Raw genomic sequence first — 27,175 nt, 5'->3', positions numbered from 1 at the left:
CGTGTACGTTCTTTCTCGTCTGTCACGTTACTAGCGCCACACCTGGACACCCGACCGCCCTCCACAAGAGCGTAAGGCCACACAGCGCCGCCGCCGCCGCGCGCCCACCTGCAGCGGCTCAGCGGCGGCCGGAGCCGCGGGCACCGCCCCGCCGGTCGCCGGCCGCCCACCAGGCAGGCGGCACCGCCCGCGCGTTGCACGCCGCAGCGCGCCGGTTAGGGAAAACTGCGGCAGCGCGGCGACGCCTGCCCGCAGGCCCACCGATCGGCGGACGCCTGCTCGCAGGCCCACCGATCGGCGGACGCCTGCTCGCAGGCCCACCGGTCGGCGGACGACTGCCCGCAGGCCCACCGATCGGCGGACGCCTGCTCGCAGGCCCACCGGTCGGCGGACGCCTGCTCGCAGGCCCACCGATCGGCGGACGCCTGCTCGCAGGCCCACCGATCGGCGGACGCCTGCTCGCAGGCCCACCGATCGGCGCGGATACCGGCCGTGGGAACCGCCGGCGCCCGGCAAAAACAGGCGGCGGCCGGTCCGGGTGCGAGCCGGGCACGGAGGCCGACCGGGCCGCCGGCGGGTCGCCCGAACCCGCCGGCGCGCTGGCCGACGCGGCTCGAGTCCCGCCGTCCGGTCAGCCGGCGAGAACATGTCGCGCTGCAGTGCAATGTGCGTTCCCACGTCCTGGCCGCCATGGGCTGTTCGAGAATGGCGTTCGGGCGGCAGGCAGCCAGCCGGTCGGCCGACGGCCGGGGAGTCACGCCATGTGACCTGGCCGACGGGCGAGAAGTCACGCCACGTGACCTGCCCGCTGGTCAGGACCCTGACCCTGCCACCCTGCGGCCCGGCGCACCTCAGGCTCGTCCAACATGTGAACTGCATCGACCCCACAGCGGACCATGAGGCTCATGCGAACGGCATAGCACTACCGAAGTGCGTCGATGCAGGGCGGTCATCACATTCTAACCCTTATCGCAACCGCAATCCTGCGTCGCGATGTAACTTGCAGGCGCGCGACGGCACACACGCGAGGGTCACGACCGTCGCCAAGCCGCCAAAACAGCTCCAGTTCCAGGCCACTGGCAGCATGCATGCGTTGAAATGCAAAATGCAATGAACTGCCGCTTCCGACTTGACTTCACTGCATAGCCTGTTGCAAGCACGCTAAACCGGCGACTGCGGGCCGCACACGTGTGCAGACAGCACAATTTCGCTTCACTGACACAGAGCAGGTCGTCTGGATGTCCGGTCAGGGCCGACCGACGGACAGAGCCCGTGGGACAGAAGTTACGCGGGACCAGCCCCCTACCCCTTCTCCATCGAACTGCGCGGCGGTCACCGCTGCTGACGCGCGCGCCGCGCGCCAGCAGCGTCCGCGCCCACGTGACAGATCAGCCCACAACGCACGACTGATCAGCGCCAGCGCACACCGCACGACTGATCAGCGCCAGCGCACGACTGATCAGCCCACAACGCACGACTGATCAGCGCCAGCGCACACCGCACGACTGATCAGCGCCAGCGCACGACTGATCAGCCCACAACGCACGACTGATCAGCACCAGCGCACACCGCACGACTGATCAGCGCCAGCGCACGACTGATCAGCCCATCACGCACGACTGATCAGCGCCAGCGAACACCGCACGACTGATCAGCGCACATCGCACCGCTGATCAGCGTACATCGCACCACTGATCAGCACCAGCGCACATCGCACCACTGATCAGCGCACACCGCACGACTGATCAGCGCACACCGCACGACTGATCAGCGCACATCGCACGACTGATAACACGCACCGCACGACTGTTCAGCGCACATCGCACGACTGATTAGCGCGCACCGCGCGACTGACCACCATACATCGCACGACTAGTCCGCGCAGTCGCGACGCGCGATCGACCGGCTCCGACTGCGCGACTGATCAGTGACTCAATGTGCGACTGGACAATGCGCATTTCACGCTCAATCGGCGCACGCTGCGCACCGGCGCCGAAAACGCGAGATGCGGGGCGCCCGCGGCGCGCCGAACACGCCCGCCCACACCCGACCGATACTCAGGCCCGCTCCCCCTCCAGGGAGGTGCCTGACGACACAGGCTCCGCCCAGCAGGCGTGAGGCGTGGAGTTTGGTGACGGACTCATAGTTACCGTGACGTGCTCTGGAGCAGGCCAGGTTTATTCGCCACAAGCCGGCCTGATGACATATGCATAAGTAAGAAGGGGCAAAATCCCACGGGTCGCTCGCACGCCACGCCGAGCGGACCGGCTCCATACCCTGCTGACGCATGACCTCCACGAGGACCGACGGTGCCTCTGCTGTCGTGACTGACCCAATACCGGTCTGCTGTGCGCGAGGACAGCATCGGCGCCGTCAGGTAGTTATGCTCGGCTGAGGCCGGGCTCATCTGAGAGCCATCCTCCCATCACCGCTTGATGGCCGGCGGCGGTCGTCAGACATGGGCATCACCAGCCCCGCGAGTCCCCTGCCTTCTGAACACAGGCTAGTGCCGACGCTCCCCCCGCGCGAGGGCGAGGCTGTCAGTCGCCAACCGTCTCCGAAACTACTGGCGAGCAGACACCGGCGCGCTGAAACTCGGTTAGTTTCACACGCACCCCTTACGTTTTTAGAGAACGAAAACTACATTCGGTTTGGGCATCACACGCGTTGTGCTGAGGAGAGGGTGGAATGTCACGCTAAGCGATTTGCCGGAACTGGAGCTTATTTGCCGTTTGCATGAGCAGCAATGTTAACTTACTGCACGTCAAATGCACAAAAGACCGTCAGTCACACGTGAAAAATTGATGTTCTTTCCAAAGGCATGATAGGATATATGACCAAGCCGACGTTAACAAACACACGGACCCAACCGATCAGAAGCGTTGTTTATCTTTCTGCGACAGAGGCCAAACTACCCGGTATTTTGTTCTGAAGAATACATATGGACGAGCCTGGGAGGTCACCGGTAAGGTGAAGGAGCCAATAGCGCCGAGCCGGGCCGAGCCGGGCCCAGCCAACCCCACGTCCACGCCCGCAGGACTTCGTGACCCCGAGCGCCCAGAGTCGTCCCTTACTGCTCATCCCAAACCCTGTCCTGAACGCATGACCTTGAGAGACGACAGCCCTGTCCTGTACTCCTAACCTCAAGCCCTGTCTCGTACTCCTGACCTCGAGCCCTGTCCCGTGTTCCTGACCTCGAGCCATGCTCCGTGCTCCTGACTTCGAGCTCTGCCCTTGCTCCTGACCTCGAGCCGCGTCTATGCCCCTGACCCAGACCCCTCCGAGCGCCTGACACAGGGCGCCCCGAGCCCGAGCTCGTCAGGCATCCAGCCCGACAGCCGGCGGCCCATTCACCTGCCGCCCGACTCGTACCGCCGCCGCAAAATCCATAGTGTTGTGGCGACCGGGCCGGTTGGCCGCGTCGCAGGTCAGCCTGTGAACTTCAGCCGGGCCGCCGGGTGCGCCGTCGCTCCGGAGCGACGCCGTCAAAACGGAGCCGCTCAAATGGTCGCCGTCCGCAGCGGCACCGACCGCACGCGTGCACGGCGGCAGAGGCGAACGCGCCGCGCCACACCGCCGCCGATACGGGGTCGGCCGCCGTGGCACGAAGCGGCGCGGCCGAGCGCGTGCCTCAGTCTGGCCGACACAGTGCACACCTTGCTGGACGGTGTGAGAGGACGCAAGGATAAGGCGCCAGGAGATTGCGCAGCCCTCCAGGGCGGAGCGGGACGTGCTTAAGGGAGGCACGGGCCTGGCCGCTGGCGCACGTCACTGCCGCCGACAGCAACACCGCGGTCGAACCCGCGCGGCGGCGCCCGCCAGTCCCGCTCACTGCTTGTCTGTTACTCCTTTCTGTTTGTCGCTCGTTGTTTGAAAGCCGCTGGCGCGCGGTGCCATGCCCGCGGTCACGGGAGCGTCGCCGCCGCGCCCGCGCCCGCTGCGGCGTCAGGTTCGCCGCCACCGCCACGGGACGCTGCACTGACCGGATCCACACCAGGCATGACCCCCGCCCCCTCCCCCCCCCCCCCGCCGCCGAGCCGGTGGCCGGAGAAGCGCGCGGACATGCAAACTTCAGGGGACTTCAAACAGGGAGGGAATCATCACCTGACAATTCGAACGAGCCGTGTTGCCCGCGCGGGAGAGGCCGTACGCCCGACACTGCGGATCGAGCGCGTCGGCGCTGGCCCCGCTTCATCGCTGGACTGCGCTGAGCCGCCCCGTGGCATGTCGCGCCAGCAGCCGACCGCTGAGCGGGCTAGCGCGGGCCCCGCTTCACCGCTGGACTGCGCTGAGCCGACCCGCGGCATGTCGCGCCAGCAGCCGACCGCTGAGCGGGCTGGTGCGGGCCCCGCTTCACCGCTGGACTGCGCTGAGCCGACCCGTGGCATGTCGCGCCGGCAGCCGACCGCTGAGCGGGCTGGTGCGGGCCCCGCTTCACCGCTGGACTGCGCTGAGCCGACCCGTGGCATGTCGCGCCGGCAGCCGACCGCTATTTCGAAGGCAAATCTGATCGATCCGACGCTGTGCGTCGACCGAGCGCAAAGCGTGAGGCTCATTTCGTGCGGTCGCGGATAGCTGTAATTACGCGACCAACTGCGTGAATGAAATATTCCATCAACTCGTCATGAAGGGCGGTGGACTGAGCCGTCAGCACGCGACACACACGCACACGCGCTGAGTAGCGCTCAGCAGGGATTCGATGCCAATAATCTACAGCAATGCGTTACCGTGCGCCCTGATATGATATATATATATATATATATATATATATATATATATATATATATATATATATATCATCATCATCATCATCATCATCATTTGCGTGACCTGGCGATCTGCTGGGCTGAACGCCGTCGCGTTCGTGGCCGCCGCCTCACCTGGTGGGCGAGTCCTCCGTCCAGGCGCGGCGCGGCTCCGGTCGGCTCGACTGCGCCGCCGTCACCCGGTGCTGGGTCGGCGTACCCAGCCGGTGACCCAGCAGCCGCTGGCGCTCCTCCGGCGTCAGCGTTGGCAGCGTCTGGTGCACACCGCCCCGCTGCGGGCCCGCTCTGAGGGGCAGGGAGAGGGGGCTCGGGTCAGCGTCTGGTACATGCCGCCCCGCTGCGGACCTCCTTTGAGGGTCGGGGAGAGTGGTCAGTACACGGCTACAAGCGAACAGCACAAACGGGCAGCCAATAATTGAGAGTGAAGTATGGACTACCACTTACACGGGTCGCAAATACCTAGCGAGGTAACACGCACACGCGTTTGTCCTTACCGTAAGCGACGCGAACCGGTCAGTGCGCACACTCCGTCCTAGTAAACTTAAAAGCCCTTGGCGGACAACACAAAGGGTGGAGCGTGACACAGGCGCCATAAACCATTTGGTCACCGTCCCCGGGCTCCCCGTTCAAGTAGAATGACACCCCGGGGTAACGACAGAGCCCCATGAGAAACAAGACCTACAGCACGGTAGTAAAAGCCGAACGTTCTAACAACGGCCTCAAGCGATCGATGCAGCGTCAACAGCGCCCAGGTTCTCGACTGGAACCAACCGGCCCCGGGAAGGTCGGTGTGAAGTGCACAAACACGCCCGTCATGTCGACGACGGCGGCGACACGGCTGGTAGAGACGCTGCTCTTGCTCGCCCCCGTCCGTGGCCGGCAGCCGCCGTATGACGACAACGCAGGCCTGCGGCAGAGACGCGCCGCTCGCCTCCCCACCCACCGCCCTCTAAAAACCGCCGCCCGCAACCCGCGGACCGTCCGGCGGCGCTGCGGCACCACTACAACCCGCGGGCCGTCCGGCGGCGCTGCAGTACCAGTACAACCCGCGGGCCGTCCGGCGGCGCTGCAGTGCCAGTACAATCCGCGGGCCGTCCGGCGGCGCTGCAGCACCAGTACAACCCGCGGGCCGTCCGGCGGCGCTGCAGTACCAGTACAACCCGCGGGCCGTCCGGCGGCGCTACAGCACCAGTACAACCCGCGGGCCGTCCGGCGGCGCCGCGGCACCAGTACAACCCGCGGGCCGTCCGGCGGCGCTGCAGTGCCAGTACAATCCGCGGGCCGTCCGGCGGCGCTGCAGCACCAGTACGACCCGCGGGCCGTCCGGCGGCGCTGCAGCACCAGTACAACCCGCGGGCCGTCCGGCGGCGCTGCTGTACCGTTACAATCCGCGGGCCGTCCGGCGGCGCCGCGGCAGCACTACAACGTCGTGCGCCCTTTCCCCGAGACAGGTCCACAGAGCCCGCCGGTCAGTCCACCGCAGGTGCCCGGTCTCCTACCGAAGAGTGCACGCTGCCCGGCGGACGAGCGGCAGCACCGCACGAACCCGCCACCGGCCGACGGGGAAACCCGTCGTCCCGGAGGTCGCCGTCACCGCCGCAACCATCATCGCCATTATCGTCATTACGGCCGGTATTTTCTGGAATCATCGGCCGCATATCGACCCGCTTGATCATCCTGTCCGGCGCCGCCGTCTCCGCCTGGCGCGTCTTGATCGGCCTCGTCACTACGCAGCTCACGGTGGGGTGCGGGCCGACACCGCGCCGCGACACACCCCGGCCGGAAGGGCCGGCGGGCAACCGCAGCTGCGCCGGAAGTGGCCCGCTTCCGGCGCCGGCCGAGGTGGCGCCACGCGCTGACTGACGGCACGAGGGGCCGCCACCGTCAGCGCCCGCGGGCGTGGGAAGAGCGTCGGCCACCGAGCGGCGTCTCAACGGAGCGGCTCGGCCGCATGAGGATGGAGCGGCCCACGTGTCGGCAACATCGGCGCCGGTACAGCCGGCCAGCGGAGACCGAGCGGCGTCTCAACGGAGCAGCTCGGCCGCATGAGGATGGAGCCCACGTGTCGGCAACATCGGCGCCGGTACAGCCGGCCAGCGGAGACCGAGCGGCGTTTCAACGGAGCAGCTCGGCCGCATGAGGATAGGGGCACGTGTCGGCAACATCGGCGCCGGTACAGCCGGCCAGCGGAGACCGAGTGGCCAAACACGCCGGCACACAACGGTGATGACAACGGTAAAACACGCCCGCAGGACGGTGATAACTGGATCGGGAGATTGGGGAAATATCTGGCTGTTTGTAAACTATGAGATAAGCGGCACCGCGGTGCCGTGGGTCACCATCAAGCCACACGCATACGTTTCTTAGTCGTTCTAACGTTGTTAGAGCAATGACAGAGCCGGAGGGGGGCCGAAAGAGCCCAGCGCGGCACCCACGAGGTTTTCGTACTGCAAAACGCCGTTCATGTCCAAGCATAGTCGTGCGCGAAACTCCTTGGCGAAATTCGTCATGGCCACCACACTTCCCGAACATACCAACCGATGTCACCAGCCTTCTACCACCTTTTAATCGATGTGCAGTGACCACGTACCGGCTCCTGGGTCAGCGCCCGCACTGGCACGCCTCTCGGCCGCACGGGGCCGCGACGGCCGAACGGCCGGGGCCGGCGGCGGCAGCGGCGGCGCCGCGGGAGCCACAGCCACCGCCGTCAGCGTCCCACGAGGCACGCAGGCCTGAGCAAGCCGGCGAGCGCGAGAACCGCCAGACTCCCTCCGTCACACCAAACACCGCAGCACGCCGCGCCACAACGGCGGGCGTCCGCGCCACATCCCCGGCGCCACAGCCCGGCGGCGCCCCGTGTGCCTCGCGGCGCGCGCGGGCGACGGCGCTCTCTCACCTGACGAACGGTCGGTCGAGCCGGGCGCGGTGGCGGCCCTCCTGCAGCGTCTGGTACTCGGTGCGGCCCGAGAAACGGAACCGGCTGCCCAGGCCCATGAGCCGGCGCACGGGCGCCTGCGGCGCGTTCAGCCTGAAGAACGTGTGGTGCTCGACGGCCGTCTTCCAGAGCGTCTTGGAGGCGCGGTACGAGGGCAGGCTGAAGCCCAGCAGGCTGTCGTAGTCCTCCGACTGGCGGGGCGGCAGTGCGCACCGTCAGCGGTCGCCACACGATGATACCGATCGGACGGCTAACGAGCGCTCCCGACCGGGCGGCCTGAGCCAGCGAGTGACATCATGGTCTAAACAACGCCGTCATTAATTAGCCGGCCGTTTGATAACCGCAGGCGGTGAACGACGTGGCGACAGGACGCGCCAGCAGGTGGCGGGCGATGGGCAGCCTAATGTACGACGACGTCCGTGGTCTCGGATTTCGGTAGCAGTGCTCACGCTCATGCTGCCCGCTAATGAGCAGATCAAACCCCGCTATCGTTTCGGAAGTGCCAAGACGAATTCTTTGCCTGCGTCCGCATTCAATAGAGGCACTGTCCAGCCGTCATACCAGTTCCCGCCTCAGCTGTATGAAGAACTCCTTCCTCTTGAACGCGATCTTGACGATCTTTGCCCACGAGAACGTGTTGATCTTCTTCTTGTTTTGGAACACCACCAGGCCGACCGCCGCCACACCCAGCTGAATCTCGCGACCACTCGAGTCCTGGCGAAAAAGGCACATCTCTGACACGAGGGACGTCTGGCGGCGGCATGACCAACCATTAGTTTGCGCGATAGTGGCGCCAGGCATCCCACAAGCAGACATGCGCATGGCTCCCACTGGTTCCTCCGACAAAACAAGACCCCTGATAATGGTTTCACTAGTTCTTTGGACAAAACAAAACCCACTGCCAACATGTCACAACCATTACAACCAGTACATTCTTACCATTATCAAAAAATCATTGTCTAATCATTGCTCTCAGAACTGAGTTCCTGACAGCTGAAACTATCACATAAAATTACCCACATATTTCTCTTCACAAAATAAATAAAAGTCATATGCCACAGTCCACAGTCATGCCCAGCAGTCAATATATCCTAATACCAACACAATAATTAGTAAGACTTAACTGTTAATTGAATACCATTGCCAAAGATTTACGAGTCAGCACCCGACAAATGAAACCACCTGCCTGATTATTCCAGGATAGCAGGAGTGTCCAAAATTATCTCTCTAAATCTCTCCAATATCTCCCAAAAATGCGATCAAACTCGCGGCCGAGACTTCTTTTCGTTAAACCTTTTGTAGTCATACAGAGACAGCCATCTGACTGTGTCAGAAATCAAGGCCGTGAAAAGATCGTCAACAGGGCAGATGTCAGACACTGGCAGACCCAGGGCGGTGCTGTCAGTGTAGATCGGCCAGCTGGCCATGGGTCCCCCATTCACCGTCCACAAAGCCGCAGCCTTCGCACGAATGTAAACAAACCGTCACGTGACAAGGTCGATTAACAAGACTATACCAATGGTAACGTGATCTTATTTGCAGACCATTATACGGGATAGATATTATTCAACTCTGGTAATTAATGCCTTTTCATATCAACACAAATTATCTCTTTACCAGCTTTTCACAAAATGCTGATCCAAAAAACGCCAATTGGCCAAGGCCATCCAGCAGGTTGGTTCTGTGTTGTTTGTTCTCTATTACCTTTGGGAGAACCCTTTCATAACGCCACGGATCCATTGATAAAAAACTGGATAACATCCCGGTGCTATTTCATGTCTTCAGTGTGTGCATCTAATATTGTTGCTAATATGGGAGTGGCGAACCTTGCAGCCACCTGTGTGTCGAGCTGCTGAGGGAGTTATTGTGCTGGAAGGGGCCGGGTCACCGGAAATAGACGTGTCAGCAGGCCCACTGCGCGGCAAAGAAACGATCAGTTCGGATAATCTCGGGGATATTTAGGTGGGGCAGCAATTTTCCATCTCTGCAGACACTCCACCAACCAGCCTGGGAGCAAAGATAAGCTTGCAAGTGTCGAAGATGGATGTCATAGCCATGGATACAAGATTACAGGTATGCAGGAAAATGAAACCGCAAAATTCACGTAAGTGTATTATCCACGCTTCGTTGTGCTAGCTGTGGCAGATCTTGGTAAGATCTCATCGTGCCAGGGACGCAGCAAAACGATAGAATTTGAGACAGTTTTCTGAAATAGTCCATGTACATTGTTTCCACTCATTTTTGACTGTAAGAAATGCTAAAAGTGAATTTTTATGTTTTCGGGCGGCACCAAACCTCCCAACGCCAGGGAGAAAGTGGACCAAATTTAGGGAGACATACATTTGGGCGAGAAGGTTCATTCATACCCCTTTTTCAGCTTCCCAACACATTTTGAAAAAAAATTGTGCCCCTGAGAAACACCTTAATGAACTTTGACCACCCGACAAGTGTCTAAGGTGGTTGTCATTAATGAACGCCTTTAGATTATTTTGTTTCTTGCTGCTCTTGGTTCTCGCTCGATCCTTCGGGCTGGATCTTGGTTTCTGCTGAATCACTAGACCTCATTCCAAACTGGTTCCTGGGTTCTTCCTGGTTCCAGAACCAGCACATGGGCTCCCGGAAGAAATCTTGGGAACCAGGCATATGTCGGCTGACTAGTTTACAGCCCAATACAAGCACATCAACATACACATGGGCAGCACTTCTTTAAATATAAAGTGGGGCCCCAACAGGAATTTTCCCGATCAAGAGACCATCACTGGCCAGGGGGCCAGTACGCGGCCATAGCCATCCCTATGTAGTCAATATATCATAAGCCAGCGCTTGCCAGGACAGTAGATCATGTTACGTTCAGCCGCAGTTTAGAACTCTGTAATGACAGCGAGCTCCGACTCGGGAGCTTCACCGATGAGCGGTATCAGCGCCGCGCAACTTCCGGAGAACATCTGCGTGTCAGAGCTGAATAACGTGCAGCCAACAAGTGCGTGCTTGACAGTCACACGTGTCCGCATGGCTCGCACGTGGGAGCTTCCGATGTGTCCTTCAGTCCAAATATGTGGGCGCTGTACGTGTGACCAATGGTAAGACGAGTCAGAACGACTTCGTATTTCCCCAGCTTCCATCACCACATACCTACCGTTAAAAACCGCAACTCATTGAGGGGGGGGGCAACCCTTTACAAGCACACCAAAAGACGCCCCAACACATCACATTCACCGCTGGCCGCGCCAGGCCAGCACGCCGACACGCCCACCTTGGCCCTGTGCAGGTCCAGGCCGTACATCTCCAGCCGTTTGACGTGCTCCAGGTAGCAGAACTCGGCGTCGGCCGGCGTCAGGCCCCTGCAGGCGGACAAGGGACGGACGTCAGCGCCCGCTGCGCGGCGCGCGGTGTGGCCAGCTATGAGTCCAGCGGCAGAGCAGCCTTAAGTACATGGCGCGCCAACACTTGAGGGCCGATATCATGGTACCATACTACAGAGTCGCTAAAATGTTCCCTCCCCCCCCCCAAAAAAAAACAACAAGAATATCGCCGCGAAGACACGTGACGAGCGGCGCACCCGCCCGCCCGCGCTCGCCACTTCGCGCACGTGCCCCCTGTGCCGGCTGGCCCTCCTCTCCCGCCCCTCTCCCAGCGGTCGCGGCGGAGCGGGGCAGGGCCGCACCTGTGCCGGGCGTGCAGCTCGGTGATCTTCTTCTCCATGTCGTCGTTGACGGCCGGCAGCAGCGGCAGGCGCGCCAGGTAGCCGGGCGGGTGCTCCTCCGGGCAGAAGTCTCCCAGCTCGGCTGCGGGGCGCACGGCAGCGGCGGTCAGACGCCGCAGGCGGTCAGACGGGGCTCGCGCCACGCGGCTCGTCACGTGGGGCGGCGTCTCGCACCGACCGTGGCTAATGCTTCGCTTCATAGCGACGTGGACAGTCGTATGCGACGCTGGGTGGCTCAAGCTGGGCCCAGAGGAGCGTCGACTGTATGCGGCAGAACAGGGTCACGACGCGGCGATTTGGCAGCGCTGGCGGCATTCGTCCGTCCGTGTTCTTCTCCCGCCTCAGTGGAGGACTTCGACACCCGGCCAGAGCCCCCCCCCCCCTCCCCCCCCCCGCTCCCCGCCAGGACGGGCCAATGAGCCGGGCCGCAGCGGCGCGGACGCTTTCCCAGCGCGCCAGCCTAATCAGAGCCGACAGCTGCACTGGGCGGCGGACACGACTTGCTCGTGCATCTGATAGCTCGCGAAAGGCCACCGGACCCGACAACGCTAGGCGCGGGGGGGGGGGGCTGGGGGGGGGGGGGGGGTCGGCAGAACAGGTTTGTGACTGATCGGCGGAAGTGACGCCGGGCTGAGCTCGCCGGCTCCGCGGCAGCAGGCCGTCCGCGGGGCCGGGGCACGCGGCCGGGCCCCGCCGGCAACGCACCGCGGTGTGGAGGCACACAGGACGGCACGCCGCGCGGCTCGGAGACGGCCTAGAAAACAGCTCGAAAAGGCGGCCACGGCAAGGCCAGAGACGAGCCCAGCTTCGGCTCCGGTCCGGGCACGATTTAGAGAACAGCTCGGAGACGCGAGCACGGCACGGCCAGAGACGAACCCAGCCTCGGCTCCGCTCCGGGCACGATTTTGATAACAGCTAGGAGATGTGAACACGGCACGGCCAGAGACGAGTCCAGCCTCGGCTGTCAGTGCAACGGTGCTATGCATCGAGCCGTTAGCACCCTCCCGATTTAACCATTCTAGAAGGAGACTGCATGACGCAGCAAGAATATGGCGAGGGCGAGGGCGAAAGAGGGAGGAGCGTGGCGCCCCAGGTTCTAACCTGGAAGAAGTGCACTGAATGGCTTGACTGTGACGATCTTCGTCAGGGCGCTATATAAACATCACCCAGAAATCACGGTGCATCTACCATAGCTATACGGCCATAAGCCTTGGATCCTGGCTTGGATCCTGGCGGATCGCCACCTAGCGCACGGCACTAGTCATTCCATCATAACCCACACTGCCGACTCTCCCTGCGCGTCCCACCCCACTCTCACCCTGCGCGACGAAGCTGGCCAGCAGGCACGCGGTGGACGGCAGCAGGGGCAGCTGGCCCTCCAGCACGTCCCGGCGCAGCTGCAGGCAGAAGTGGTAGCGCGTGTACTCCTCGTGCAGCTTGCTGGGGTCGGTGACGTAGAACTTGACGCGGAAGTGGTACGTGGCCGGCTGCGTCTTGCCGGCCACCTGTCGCCGTAGCGGCTTGCGCGGGTCCAGCCAGCGCTGCCGGTGGACGGGGCGGAAATGACGGGGCGGCGCGGCACGTGCGCGCCGACCTGGGGCGGCCGACACGAACTCTGCTGACACGTCCGTTGGTGCTAAACGGGCTTGGATTTGCTGGGTAAGAGGTTTCTAGCCGTCAGAAACGTCGAGAGTGATCTCGCACGCTGACGATCGGAGCCAGGAATGTATGCCCAGTGTAACTGCCGGCCGACACAGACGACCGCGCCCAGGCTTTACGGCATCGTGGGTCGAACAGAGCAGAGAGCCTGAGACAGAGGAGAGTTTCATCCCCCAGCTGACCTGACGATCAGAGCTGAGCACTCGCAGCACTTTGGGCGATCAGAGCTGAGGATTCGCCGCACTTTGGGATTGGGATCCTGCGGTAGGTCGCCTGGGATTTTAATAGGGATTCGATGTTCGGACAAAGTCATTTATAATGAAACCTTTGCAGTCAAGGAGGGGTGACTTAGCCCGGCCCATGACCGACACATGGGAGTCACATTCAACTCATCTGAAGGAAAAAGGGCCCAGATCATGTTGTATGCATTGAATTGCATGTTAAAATAATTGTCTTCAAGATGCGGGACAGTTTTGATATTTGAATCCTGAATTTCATTCTGCTATTTTAAACTTATTTTGCCAACAAAAATTCTCAATTTGATTCTGGAATTCACTTCTGCTATTCTTTTCGGTAAAAGCATGTCGCTGAAATATTAACGCATCTGTATCGCAATTCTTCTGATTTTCCCCCCGAGGATAAGACTGCTACTACTGTGTGAATAACGTTCCCCGCAAGTGCGCTAAACAACTTACGTAATTCTGAATTGTATGACATTTACGATTATTGGGCGGGTCGACACGGTGGCCATTTCGCATCCTCTCGAAAATTGTCTTCTGCATGCCACTCGGTCACAACTGTGCCATTTATATATACCTTCGTACTTCCTCCGTATACCTATCCAGTTGGACGGCAACAAACGATCCCTAACACGCGCCCAGGTGGCCGATTAGACACCCTTCGCTCGGGCGGGGGTCAATTTGACCCCCTGAGATCTAGGAAACTGAGAGAGCTAGAGACACCACATTTATAGGGTGTGTTGATCTGTACGTGAACTCACATGGGTCGAAGTTTGAAGTTCCTAGGTCATGACCTTCGGGTCAAATAAGGTCAAACAAGATCGAATTCCAGGTTGGTCTCCAAAGTGCCCCCAGAACCTAGCTAACTATTTCTAAGCAAAAGTTGACACGCTCATTTGAGGTCAGTGACCTTGATTGACTTTTTGAAGGTCATGGTGACCAAAATCATGCAACAGTGCTCTGACTTTTGCATTTGAATAAACGACAACGATAACGCTATGCAGTACGTCTCTAGAAGCAAAATGTTGACCTGGGTCGTGTTGCAGTTCAATGACCTATTCTGAACTCTAAGAAGTCCATGGAAGATGTCTAATGTGGTTCCTGCTATCAATAAATTCGAAATGAGCGCCAGAAACTACCCCAAACAAGCCCTGAAGTAAAAAAATAGGCTGGTTCTGACCTTGGTCTGACCTTCACACGTAACCTTAGGTCAACGTAATTTGCTCATTCAATATTTGTGTTGCCTAAGAAAGCATCTCAGAGCTATATGGCTTCGTCTAACACTCCGCTGTTGTATCAGATTAAATGATTTGCTAGAAATCAACTTCGCTGCAACCGTGGTCTGACCTTGACCTGCCATAGGTAAGCGACCTTACAATATACATCAAAAAAAATTATAACAAACGATCCATTATTCAATTGCCTACAGCTATGCACAATTTGGCGCGGTTGCGTCGCGCCGTTCGGAAACCAGTCTGGAAAAAACCTTCGGGGGGGGGGGGCAATTTGATCCCCCACCCGAGCGCGTACTAAGTCAATTTGGGCCAAAAAGCGAGTATGTCGACATCACATGGGCCCCGACCCAGGAACCGGGAAAGGGGCGGCGGATCGCAGTACCGCAGGCGATCACAGCTGCGGTAAAGCGAGACTCGCCCCGCTGCCATGCTGGCTGCTCCTGTACAGGTGTACCACCTTGTCAACCTGGTAACGACCAAGCCAGGCGGCGGGACTGTGGGACGCCACGGGGCAGATCATCAAGCGTGCGTTGGGTGATTTTGCCAAGGTGGATGGGTTCGAATCCCCGCGGTGCCTGCCCTTCCCGCCAGGGCGAGAGGCCGGCGATGCCATTTGGCCTCAGCAGCTGAGTGCGTCGTAATGTCCCAATGACGACGACAGACTTGAGAGTCAGAAAGGTCGCGAGAAATAACTATGTTGTCGCAACTACTCCCTAACAAGGAATTAAATGCAAAAACATGCTTTAGCTTTCAACTTTTACAACGGAACACGTTTTGGCAACGCTCTCCTGCACCCGAGCGCACCCGCACAAACTGAATCCGAACCTGAGCGCGCACACCTTCTAATTCTGTGCACTGCGGCGACACAAACGCAGCGGAGCTTAAGAGCGGCCCCCGTTTGCTTCAATCCGCGCTGTGAGGAACTAGCCCGGATAACAGCTTCAGGCACAGGGAAGCGCGAGACTACGCCGCAAGCGGCTATTTCCGGTATTATTTCAACACTCACAGCCACGATTTCAACACTCACCTGCCACCTTCGACCACGAGGGCCCAGCAGGTGATCCGTACCCCGTGCCAATGTCTTGCCCGCATGCAAGCCACTCCCAGCCATCTCAGCCCGTCTGTGTCCCACCCAGCGCGCGCTCGGGTCCCCTGCCGGCGTCCGGGAGTCCGGAGCACGCAGCGGCGACGGTCGCGTCTGCTGGCGCTCCCATTCATCACACACAGACGCACAGCCAGCACGCGCCTGCAAGGCCGTCCGGCGGCGGCGCTGGCGCGGCACCGGCCGCCCACCCGGGCCCTGGCTGGCACCGAGCCAACGCTGCAGCTCCCAGTGCGGCGGCCCCCGTCCCCGCGGCGGGGTCTCGGCCGCCCGACGTGCGCAGATCGGGCAGGAGGTGGCGGGCCACGCACACGGTGCCAGCCTCGGCCGGCGATCAGAGGTCTCGGGCCCGCTGGTGGGTGCACGGCCGAGGGACAGCACGGCGCTTCTCACAGTGAAGGCGCATGTCCGACCCCGGTCCAAAGTCGCTACCGCAGCCCTCGGGCGCACACCGGGTCACCGTCCTCGCACCCCTGCCCAGGGCCGGACGCGGCCGCAAAACCAGCGCGGCTGGCGCTCCGCAACGCGCGCGCGCCATGGACACGTCTCCAGCATTACATCGTGAGTCATCACTAATTTCGCGCCGCCGCTGGGGCGGCCAGCGACCGCGCCGGCATCGCTGCGGTGGCGCCAGGCAGACGGGCATCCGGTACAGTCCCTGCAGAGCCCTCCGCAGAATGCCGCTACCGAGGCCGCCTCCACCCTGCCCTCCCCCTACCCCCGCAGTTGAGCTGGATCGGTCACTAGCCGGCGCGCCACCGCTGGCCCGTGTTCGGCTCCGCGTCCTTGAGCCGCCTCCGGGGCGCGCGCGCCGTGCGTCTGGCGCGGCCGCTCTGTATACGCAGGCCGCACGCAGACCACCCGCAATCCCGGCCAGGGCCAGCCATTCACAGCCCGGTAGTCCGCCCGGCCCGGCCGCCCAGCTAGCCAGAAAAAAAAACACCGTCACTCACAACAGGCACGGTCCCACCCCCATAAACGCAGGAAGCCGCCCAACAGCTTAATTTAACACGCGGCCGCACAGGCATGAGCTGCACGCCGCTGGCGTGTGATCGCGGCCGATGTCAGCGGCCGCATCAGCGGTGCCGAGTCTGCACGCGGCGCGAGCGCTGAAGGCGACGCCTCATGCGCCGCCGGCCGCGCGTGCCTCACCATAACCGACGCGTCATTCTCGGCGTCGCAGAACTGCAGGCTGAAGTAGTCCTTCTCGATGAGCTCCAGGTGCTGGTAGACGAGGTCCAGCAGCGCCTGGCCCCGGCTCTTCTTCTGTGGACAAGCGCGGCCGTCAGTCGGGGCGCCGCCGCTCGGCGGCTCGGCGCCCGCGGCCGGGAGCCCCGAGCGCCGTCCCCCCTCCCCCCTCGCCCTCGCCAGGAGTTTTGGAATGACTGGATCGCAGAATTGAATGTGAACAGCGAAGAACTGGGCACATGAGATGAGGGTAAAACTAAGGGCAAGAATAACAAGAACATCGATGGAAAACCAAGGAGAGTTATTGCGCTGATGTACCACTGGCTGCACCTGAGGAAGATTGGCTGAACCTCTGATGTAAGGAGCACGAGGGTGACGTCAACAGCTGTTCGTCCAGGGTCACAGGGTCACTGGATGGAGTCGGGAATGCGATACAACACGAAGTTCTAGAGCGAAGGCGCGCGCGCGCGGTAAACAGCGAAGAGCAATCTTAGAACATGGTGGCATGTACTAAAACAAAGCAAACACGGTAAATCATGTTTGCACTAAATACACGATCATACTGAAACGGATGAGCAGGTAATCACGGTTTCGCAACACAAACAGGTATGTGATTGGCGTAAATAGATGATCGAACTGCCTATCATATGTCACATTGGGTTTACCATCCTTCTAAAGCTTCAAAGGATACGCCGACCAACGTCATCAGAACAGCTGGCGACATAACGGATCTGGCTACAAAGACTGAACAACCTCGACTTGCCGTGCCGCCGGCAGGCCTCATCAACAACCATACGCCAGCTTCCCGGAACACCAGCCATCTGGGCACGCACAATCCGACCGAACGGCCCGGCCGACACCGGATCCGGTCACCTCTCCTTCAGCAGCGACGCACCGCGTCCGAGCCGACCTCGGAGCTGCTGCCCACCCCGTAAATACTGCCCGAAGCGCGTCGGAGTCGCGCCGCGCTGTTTGGAAAAGCAATCATCTATCAGGGGCGGAAAAGCCGAGCGGCCCGCAGCCAATCGTCGGCGCTGTAAACACGACAAGGCGGCGTAGCCCGGGGCGGGCCAGTGGCCGACCCTGGACGGCCTGAGCAGCACCCCGCCGCACGGCCACCGAGCGAGCCGAGACCAGCCGTGTCGTGCCTCAAGCCCACCATCTAGCGTGAACGCAGTGTTAGGAGGACAGACCTTACACAACTCACCCAGCATTTCCAAAACGTTCCCACTTTGTGTGAGTGTGATGTTAGAATGCGCCACCACGAGAATCGACGGCATTAGACTAAGCTATGCGATCTCCGCTTGCCGGAACAACATGCATCCCTATACACAGGGTGCCCGCAAATACAATGCACATGGAGTGTTCTAAGCTATGCGATCTCCGCTTGCCGGAACAATATGCATCCCTATACACAGGGTGCCCGCAAATACAATGCACATGGAGTGTTTTAAGCTATGCGATCTCCGCTTGCCGGAACAATATGCATCCCTATACACAGGGTGCCCGCAAATACAATGCACATTGAGTGTAGATAGAGCGATCGGCAATGGCTACAGCCAAGGCCCTATAACAACAGCTAGCGAGAGATACAGCGAGACAGGCAACAGGGGCTACAGTGAGAGAGTCCAACACATCGGCCGGCATCGCCCGGGATTTACTAAACTTTTACTCGATTTACCTGACCAGCTCCCAGTCCATTTTCCGGATCGCCATCGGCTCACCTCAACAATCGGATGTTTGGCAGCAAAACTTGCCCGCCAGAGCAGCTTAAGGCCGCGGAGGTCCGCAGTGTCACGGTCCACATGGCCGTTAACACCCATTTCCCTGCTGCTGAAGATCCCCCCCCCCCCCCCCCACATCTCCACTCATGGTCCTGCGACGCCGAGCGCGTGTGTACAGCATCTTCTTTAACCCATGCTGGGGTCAAGGGCAAAATGAACCCCCTCCCCGACGGGTTTTTCAGAATAACTTCCAAACGGCACGGCGTGGCCGCAACAACCCTTTCTTTGCCGTAGGCGGTTGAAAGCCGATCTTTTGGTGCAAAAAATAGATACACCTCGTGAGGTCGCTGACCTGTGGCAGGTCAGTCAGGCCATGGTTGTGAGCCAACGCATTTTATAGAGAATCGTTCAAACTGATGCGACGACGGGGTGTTAAATGGAAGTCATACATATTTGAGATTTTTTTAGACCGCTGAGTTCAAGATCTAGGTTATTTCCATTGACCTTTCGTTACGTATGAACGTCAGCTTAAGATAAAACCGAACTGCTTTATTACTGGAGAGCTTCCTCTTAGCAATTTTTGATCCTCATTTCAAATTGCTTTACCGCAAGGACGTGAACAGACACCTTATGCTGGCTTCATCAAAGTCAGGGAGGTCACTGACCTCGAATGAACTTAATCGACCCTTTAATTTGAGGACATGCCGCCTAGCGTAGTTCTTGACGCTGATCTCAAATTGGAATACACAACAATGTCAAGTTTTTGGTTTTTGACCGTCCAAAACCAAGGTCTCAAAGGTTTTCGGTCACATTGACCGTCTGAAGGGTCACCGATCTTCATTACCACCTGGCCTTTTGCTTACATAAGTGTCTAGGTTCAAGGTGATTGCATGAGGACGTCGGTGGGCACTTCAAACATCCATCTGGAGTTTAACCCTGTTTGACCCTATTTGGCACGAATATTACCACTGAAGAGCCTGAAAATTTGCCTCAAATGAGTTCATACAGAGGGCTACCCACCCCGTGAATTTGGTGTTTCAAACTCTCTTAGTTTTTGACACCCAAGGGGTCAAATTGCCCCTCCCCTATGTTACCCGAGTGTTGCCTTCGACCGGCCCCTATGGGCGCGTGTTGAGAACATGCCGAGAGACAGTCTGGCGGCCGATGGTCAACATGAGCAATGGTTTCACGCCAGGTTATGGCAATTCCTGTGATATTTGGTTGTTGGTCATGTGATGTTTATTACCACGTTATTGGGAAACGTCTCAGCATGCTTCATCTGCGGACACCTTGTGTGTACGCACGCCTCGAAAGTCCGGGCCCTGGTGGTACGCATGTTGCGGGTTGGCGAGCCGCGCACTTTTAAGTCAGCCAAACGTAGTTAAGTTCGGCGAGTAAGGTAAACTGAGACCCCCGATTTCATCCAGTTATGAAATATCTAATTTCCGTATAGAATTGCCAAGCGAGGTCAAGCTTCCATGCGAGGATACGTTTCGTACTTGTTCGATATCCTGCATTTCTGTCTAACGGCCGATGCGTGGGTCGATGACTGCACTGTCGCCAAGGCAACCGGCCAATGCCCGACCTGGCGGCAGGGGCAGGCAGAGATGGCCTCGGGCCGCTCAGCTGCCAGCTGGTGTGACCTGTGCCGTGCCTGCCGCCATGCTCGACACGTGCCGGTAGGCCGAGCACTGTGAAACCCGCTGAGAGGTGGTTGGGCACGACCCGACCAGATGGAGCCGCGCCACTCCTCGTAACACATCTCCAGAGTTGGACGTCTGCAGGGAAGTGGACTCAGCCGCGACGCTTCCTGGAGGGATGTCAACAGGGCAGCTGCGCGACAGACCCGATCGCAATACAAACAAATGGGGCTGCAGCGCCATCGACGAAAGACGCTTGGGACATGATAATAAGCCGCGACGCCCAGCTAACACGACCGTATGCACGACAATGGCAGGCGGTAATGGAACATGCTGCCCCGATCCACAGCATCAATATTTATAAATGTATGGGCAAACCGTCCGAACACCACACAGCATCTGAATCGCCACTTTACGCCCATCGGTAACCGAGCCCACTGCAACACGACACCCCACAAACCAACGAGCCAGCTACACAACCCCCCCCCCCCCCCCCCCACACACACACCTCAAGTAAGCCTGTAAGTCACGCTCCAGTGGCAGCGAGCGTCCCGGCCGGGTGCTATGGTCGCCTCACCTCTAGGTGGAAGACATGCTGGCTGTGGTCGAGGAAGAGGACGGTGTAGGGCAGCGCGCGGACCTGCCGCTCGCGCGCCAGCTCGCTGTCCCGCACGTTGTACGTGCCGCTCGAGCCGCCGAAAGCCCGCCGCGACACCGTCTCCAGCATCTGCCGGGACGGAGAGACGCTGTAAGTCTGCGCACGGAGAGACACGGCCCACTGTCTGCTGGGATAGAGACACGTGAATCTGCCGGCAGATAGCACATGGTGAGAAGCCATCTCAATATATGCCGGGACAGCGGGACACGGTCGGACATCTGACGGGACAGCGGGACGGTAGGGAGAAGGCCCGGACACTGTTCAATGGACTGATAACTATTGCCACCACTGCCCATCCCGTCCGTGCCACCAGTGATGGCCGAGTGGTTTGAGGGGTAACCCTTAGCTCGATACCGAATAACGCCGCGGCTTTCATACACATCGCAACGTGGACTCAAGACGACGACCGCTGCCAACGGCGTTCCACCTCACGCCGTCTGCACCACAGGCTGACGGGTGGTGACTTCCACGACCCGCCCACGATCCCGTGCCGCTGATCGGCTCGTTGACCGCGGCAACACTCCTCGTTGCTGGCCCGACAACGCCCGGAGGGGAAAGCGCGGGCGCGCCAGGCGACTACCGAACGGGGTGCGTCACTGACGTTGCAGCGACCGTCACCACACACCAGGCGTCAGAGCACGGCAGCCACCTGGGTCAGAGGGTCCGCCGAGTACACACAGAACAATAACAACAGCCAGCTGAATCAGGCCCAGCGGTGTTAAGTCGAGCGCGTCTTGTTCTTCCCACAGAGCCCGACCCCTACGACGCAACCTCCGTGACCTCGCCAGCTCCCAGGTCCCAATAAACGTCAACAAACACTGCCGGCGCTGTCAGCGGGCGGCAGCTGCTCAGGTCGGCGCCGGCTGGCTGCGCCATGCCGGCAGCGCGTTGTATCAGCCCGGACACTGCTCCCTCAAACAAGCGTTTCCATCTGTCGCGCCGGCTGCCGACGCGGCCGACGGGGCGGGTCCGCGCCGCCTGACAACGGCTTCCGGCGCTGCTGTCAGCTCCGCCCCGGTCCCATGGTCGATGCACGCGCTCGGATAGCGACGAGGGGCGGGGCGGGGCGGGGCGGGGCGGGGCGAGGCGGGGGACGGGACGGGACGATCCGACGGCCCCGGGCCGGACGCCTACTCCGCAGACAACCACGCCCTCACAGCAGATGTACCGGTGGCCACCTGACTAATAATTCGTCACGACGACTGGCTGATTATATATATATATATATATATATATATATATATATATATATATATATATATATATATATATATATATCTCTCTCTCTCTCTCTCTCTCTCTCTCTCTCTCTCTCTCTCTCTCTCTCTCTCTCTATCTCTCTCTCTCTCTCTCTCTCTCTCTCTCTCTCTCTCTCTCTCTCTCTCTCTCTCTCTCTCTCTCTCTCTCTCTCTCTCTCTCTCTCCTCTCTCTCTCTCTCTCTCTCTCTCTCTCTCTCTCTCTCTCTCTCCTCTCTCTCTCTCTTCTCTCTCTCTCTCTCTCTCTCTCTCTCTCTCTCTCTCTCTCTCTCTCTCTCACTCTCTCTCTCTCTCTCTCTCTCTCTCTCTCTCTCTCTCTCTCTCTCTCTCTCTCTCTTCTCTCATTCTCTCTCTCTCTCTCATTCTCTCTCTCTCTCATTCTCTCTCTCTCTCATTCTCTCTCTCTCTCTCATTCTCTCTCTCTCTCATTCTCTCTCTCTCATTCTCTCTCTCTCATTCTCTCTCTCTCATTCTCTCTCTCTCATTCTCTCTCTCTCATTCTCTCTCTCTCATTCTCTCTCTCTCATTCTCTCTCTCTCATTCTCTCTCTCTCATTCTCTCTCTCTCATTCTCTCTCTCACTCTCTCTCTCTCATTCTCTCTCTCTCATTCTCTCTCTCTCTCTCTCTCTCTCTCTCTCTCTCTCTCTCTCATTCTCTCTCTCTCATTGTCTCTCTCTCATTCTCTCTCTCTCTCATTCTCTCTCTCTCTCATTCTCTCTCTCTCATTCTCTCTCTCTCCCTCTCTCTCTCTATATATTATCACCACCAGCTGAATCGAACAACGAAACGAGTCCTACCTCCAGCCGCTGCTGAGCCATCTCGGGGGCCGCTCCGACATTGCACCGGCCGTTACTGAGCCATCTCGCCACTGCATGCTGTTACGTCACCCCGCCCGGCCGCGGCGGCGGCGGCCCATTCATCAGAGCACCAGCGGCGCCCCCCTCTGCCACTCCCGACCCGTGGCAGCGACAAGACTGGCTCACCGAGCCGGTGGCCGACGGCCACTGCGGCTGGTGTGCCGCCGCTCGCGTGCTGATCTTGGACGCGCTCGACGGTGCTTCCGGCGCGGCGGCCGCGCCCGTACCCCCTCCCTCCGGTCGACTGACCCGCCGCCGATGGATCACAATGGGCTCCGAGCCGTCCGCCCCGGCCAGCTGTGGCGGGGGCGAGGCGCCGCGGCCGCAGGGCGCGGGCCGGCGAGCGGCCGGGAGACGCCAGCTCAAGTGGCGTTGCACTGCGATGACGCGTCCGTCGTGCTGGGATGGGCCGTCCAGCGCTGCGGCGGCTGGGCAGGGGGAGGGTAGAGTGAACACCGCCGCTGCGCCCGACCATTGGCCGGCCAGACGCCGCTGCCGCTAAAATTAGGGCCAATAGTGGAAATATTGCCGGCCCCACACGGCGCAAACAGAGTCGATGCCAAGACGGCCGACACATGAGCCGAGCCAATGAGACAGCGCGCAGGCGGGGTCTGAACGCTGACGGGCCAGTCACTGCCCCACAGGGATCCAGGACGACTCTTCGAGTCGCATCCAGTGCCCCGCCGGATCGCCAAACACGCATCAGGCACTAGTTCGACCGCCGCTGCCGACCGCCCAGCGGTGCCGCCTCGTCCACCGACGTCGGTGGCGCGACGACGCAGAGGCAACCATCCTCGGCTGCAGCCACGGCGGCCGGGTGCGCCGCGCCGCGTGCGGAACGCGTCCGCCCCGGCGGCTTCAAGTCGTATCGACCACGTCGTCACGCGACCAGTGCGCCGCCGAAGCCTTACGGGCGGCCTCCCTCCCAGCGCGCGGCGCGGCGCGGTGCGGGGGAGCCGCGATGGGCCGCGGCGGCCGACAGGTCGGCTGGGCAGTACGCCAGGTCCGACCGAGGCGAGACGAGACCGGACGTGGCCGCCGACCCGCTCCGACCACGGCTCAGGCCATCCCGATGAATGAATGGCAGCTGGAAAACGCGGCTTCGGCCCGCCTACAGACACGGTGTCCGGGAGGCTCACAGACGCTGGCTCGTCGCAGCATTCAGCTACCCGATTGTGAGCCACATCGTGTTCAAACCCCACGCAACTGCGAGATCACAGAGTACCAAGATCACGACGGCTTGAATAACTCGGGAGGAGATCCCATCGTGAGCCTCCGGTCTGCGGAGATGCAGCCCAAATTCGCCCGTCGGGACGTGCTGCATCTGCCCCGACTTAGCAGTCGGCACACGGCCGAGGCGTCGGCCGCGGCGAGCGGGGCCGCACGGGCGGGGCGGCGTCTCCCGCAGCGGAGCGGCCGCCCACCTCACAATGGCAGCCGCCGGCGGTGACACACGCAGCCGGCATGCGGGCGGCGACCGCGACGGGTGCTGCTCGTCCTTAGCGCGGGTGCGCCGGCTCATCACCGGCAGCGGCCGGCCTGGCCGACGGCGAGATCACTTACGCTGGGCGTGGGCGAGGCGGGCGCCGTCCGGCGTGACCGGGGCACAGCCTCGGGCGCCGCCGCCGCGCCGCTCACGGCTGCCCGGGTCACGCGGCGTCGGGCAGCGTCGGCCGGCGTCACGCGGCGCGTCGGGTCACAGCGCCGCACCGCCACCGGCGGCTCCGGCCGGGCAGCGGCGCTGGCGCACAGCGGCGGCGGGCGGAGGCCGACTGCCGGCCTCCGCCCCGCCCCGCCCGCCGGCGGCCGCTCGACGCGCGCTCTCACGGCACCGCGCCGGCCGACCGACGGCCCTGACCCAGGCGGCCGCTGAGCGGGCCTGCCGGCCTGACCTCGGTGGGTCGCGCCCCCGTGCCGGCGTGCCACGCCTTGCCCCAGTGGGTCACGCCCGACCTCAGCTGGTCATATTGTGACTCCGGAGTCCAGACCTGACCTCAGGATGCATGCTAGGTATTCAGGGAGGAGCTATTTATCTCTGGTGCATGAGCAGATTGAGAAAATAAAACAGTAAACAACCAGGGTCAAGTGGCAATAAAGGTAGGCATTTGAGACAACTTCTAAGGACTGACCCTTTTTATGTTGAGAGGAAAGTTAGGTGTGTTTATAGGAGCAGGCAGGGTGGGAAAGATCTGCTGGTGATACTTACATGACACTAACATGCTGAATCAAATGTCATGGTTTGTAGAGTGCAGCCACGAGGCAAAGGATGTTGCTACGGCTACCAGCTTCTAACAATATTTTCAGCACAGTCATTTATCTGTCAAGAGTGAAAAGGGAGTGCCTAAAACAACTTGAATGTCCCCTGCCACAGGTGGACAGATAGGAAGGCAGGTGCTTCTGAGTTATCAGAAGCAGATGTTTATATCACCTATGCAGGGATAGCCAATGAAGAGGAGGCAGAGGGGCAGGATAAGTGGCTGTTCTTGTCCTATCCATTAAAAAAATGTTAATGTGCAACTACTTTTGCATACTACACATATGGAGCTGAGGTTCTTTGCTTGATCCATAGCACACCTTTTAGTGTATAATTTACTATAAGGGTAATTTGCATACCTTTTTCACTGATCATCAGTAAATATGGAATTAGTAATCACAGCTGCATGTGGTCTCCTTTCAGCCTAGTAAACAACAATTTTACATCTATGTTTGTAGCTGTCCTAACTTAATGATAGTTTTCTCCAAAATGGGAATGGATAACCCTTTTCTTATACACCAAGCTACATTCCTTCCATATTTGTAACCACCCAACTAAAGCCATTTGAAATGGGAACTACATGCTTGTGCTACAAAGTGATCCCCATGATGAAATAACTCATCCATTCACCATTTTGCAGACCTGCTTGCCAATGGTGAAAGCTTTATAAATATAATAAAACAAAAGCAATGATGGATCTGGCCAAGACTACAAAAAAGATATAATATAATACCCATTATACTGAACATGTCCAGCATAGCAGTAACACTGCAGCAACCATTTCAGCATATCCATGTTGTAAATCTCAGTAAGTCAAATTGATACATGATCTATGCCAATATCAGACCATAGACAGCCAGTATTATAAGGAATTGTGATGTTGTGAAGGAAATATCTGGAGAAAAAAATATTCAGACAAACTTTGTCATTATCAAACAATTCAACAAAATCAACCCAAAGATGTCCATCTCTCATGAATATTTGTGGTATTTCATGTCATAAAATATCAACTGATGCACATGTTATTGATATTTAAGGAAAAATGTTAATGATAGCTAGATCAGGGCACTGGCACAGCTGGATGGAATTCCTCAGACTGGGACAAGGTGAAGAATCAGCTTTCAATTCACTTTGGCTTGGGCTCAATCATGAATTGCTGTTAAGCCACATAACTAAAATATAATATTCTTACACATAGCCAATGGTTTTATGCTGCCTTGCATAAATGCCATCTACACAGAAAAGCAAGTATGGTCAAGATACATTCACCACTCAGTATGAGCATAGGTAGGTAAATAACTAGGCAAGACGACAACACTCAACAGCCCTTACCAATCTCCGGTGTGTTTACTAAGAAGCACCACTTGTTTGGTGACCAAAGAACTCAAACTGATAGCAGGCAAAAATTATTGCTGTATTTTCATAAACGCGGCATCAATGCATCAAATCCTTGCCATCACCACCTTCTCGTACTTAGTTTGAAAAAAGAAGGAAATGACAAAGTGAACACGTCAATCTAGACCACACCTAAAAGGCATGGCAGATCACGCTAAAACCCCCTAAAATCCAACGACAGGCTTCCGCAATGACATCCGAAACGCACGCCCACCCACTTCCATTCGCAACGCGACGCGACTCGGTAGTGTGAACATAATGGCGCAGTCTCTACGCGCCGAGTTTATCTCATAATCAAAAGAAGTACGGAATATTTTACTTATCTACATTTGCGATCCTTACTGACGCCTCGAAGACACTCCAGCGGTTACAGCTCACGTAACATAACGATTAAAATCGTATCCCACAAATTTAGAAGATGTGTGTTAAATGGGCAAGACTACTGTGGAAGAACATATCGATTGTTCCCAAAATTTTCCTTTGCATACCCCAGGTACTGAATTTATACTGTATTATGATTCGATGTGCCAAAGATTCCTCTGCATGTACTTGGAACATCTTAT

General features: G+C 59.0%; 1 protein-coding gene across 2 annotated transcripts in view; it reads right to left on the bottom strand.

Annotated features, from left to right (window-relative positions):
* LOC119097611 (tyrosine-protein phosphatase non-receptor type 4) overlaps nt 1-26,842 on the bottom strand; it is a 67,744-nt gene extending 40,902 nt beyond the window's left edge. Inside the window, exons 1-9 of one of the 2 annotated variants that reach the window (XM_037220652.1) lie at nt 26,550-26,842; nt 20,769-20,918; nt 16,792-16,905; nt 12,723-12,945; nt 11,366-11,486; nt 10,955-11,042; nt 8,263-8,415; nt 7,663-7,892; nt 4,881-5,051 (exon numbers count right to left, since the gene is read on the bottom strand). In XM_037220652.1, coding sequence (XP_037076547.1) covers nt 4,881-5,051; nt 7,663-7,892; nt 8,263-8,415; nt 10,955-11,042; nt 11,366-11,486; nt 12,723-12,945; nt 16,792-16,905; nt 20,769-20,918 — 1,250 coding nt within the window. In that variant the 5' untranslated portion in view covers nt 26,550-26,842. The remainder of the gene's footprint in view (nt 1-4,880; nt 5,052-7,662; nt 7,893-8,262; nt 8,416-10,954; nt 11,043-11,365; nt 11,487-12,722; nt 12,946-16,791; nt 16,906-20,768; nt 20,919-26,549) is intronic. The other variant, XM_037220653.1, reaches the window with a different exon arrangement.
* Nucleotides 26,843-27,175: the final 333 nt, after the last annotated feature.

Source organism: Pollicipes pollicipes, unplaced genomic scaffold, assembly GCF_011947565.3.
Source record: "Pollicipes pollicipes isolate AB1234 unplaced genomic scaffold, Ppol_2.1 Scaffold_4295;HRSCAF=5057_pilon_pilon_pilon, whole genome shotgun sequence".
Lineage (NCBI taxonomy): Eukaryota > Metazoa > Arthropoda > Thecostraca > Pollicipedomorpha > Pollicipedidae > Pollicipes > Pollicipes pollicipes.
Note: the sequence above shows the minus strand (reverse complement) of the source record. Positions and strands in the feature narration are given on the sequence as shown.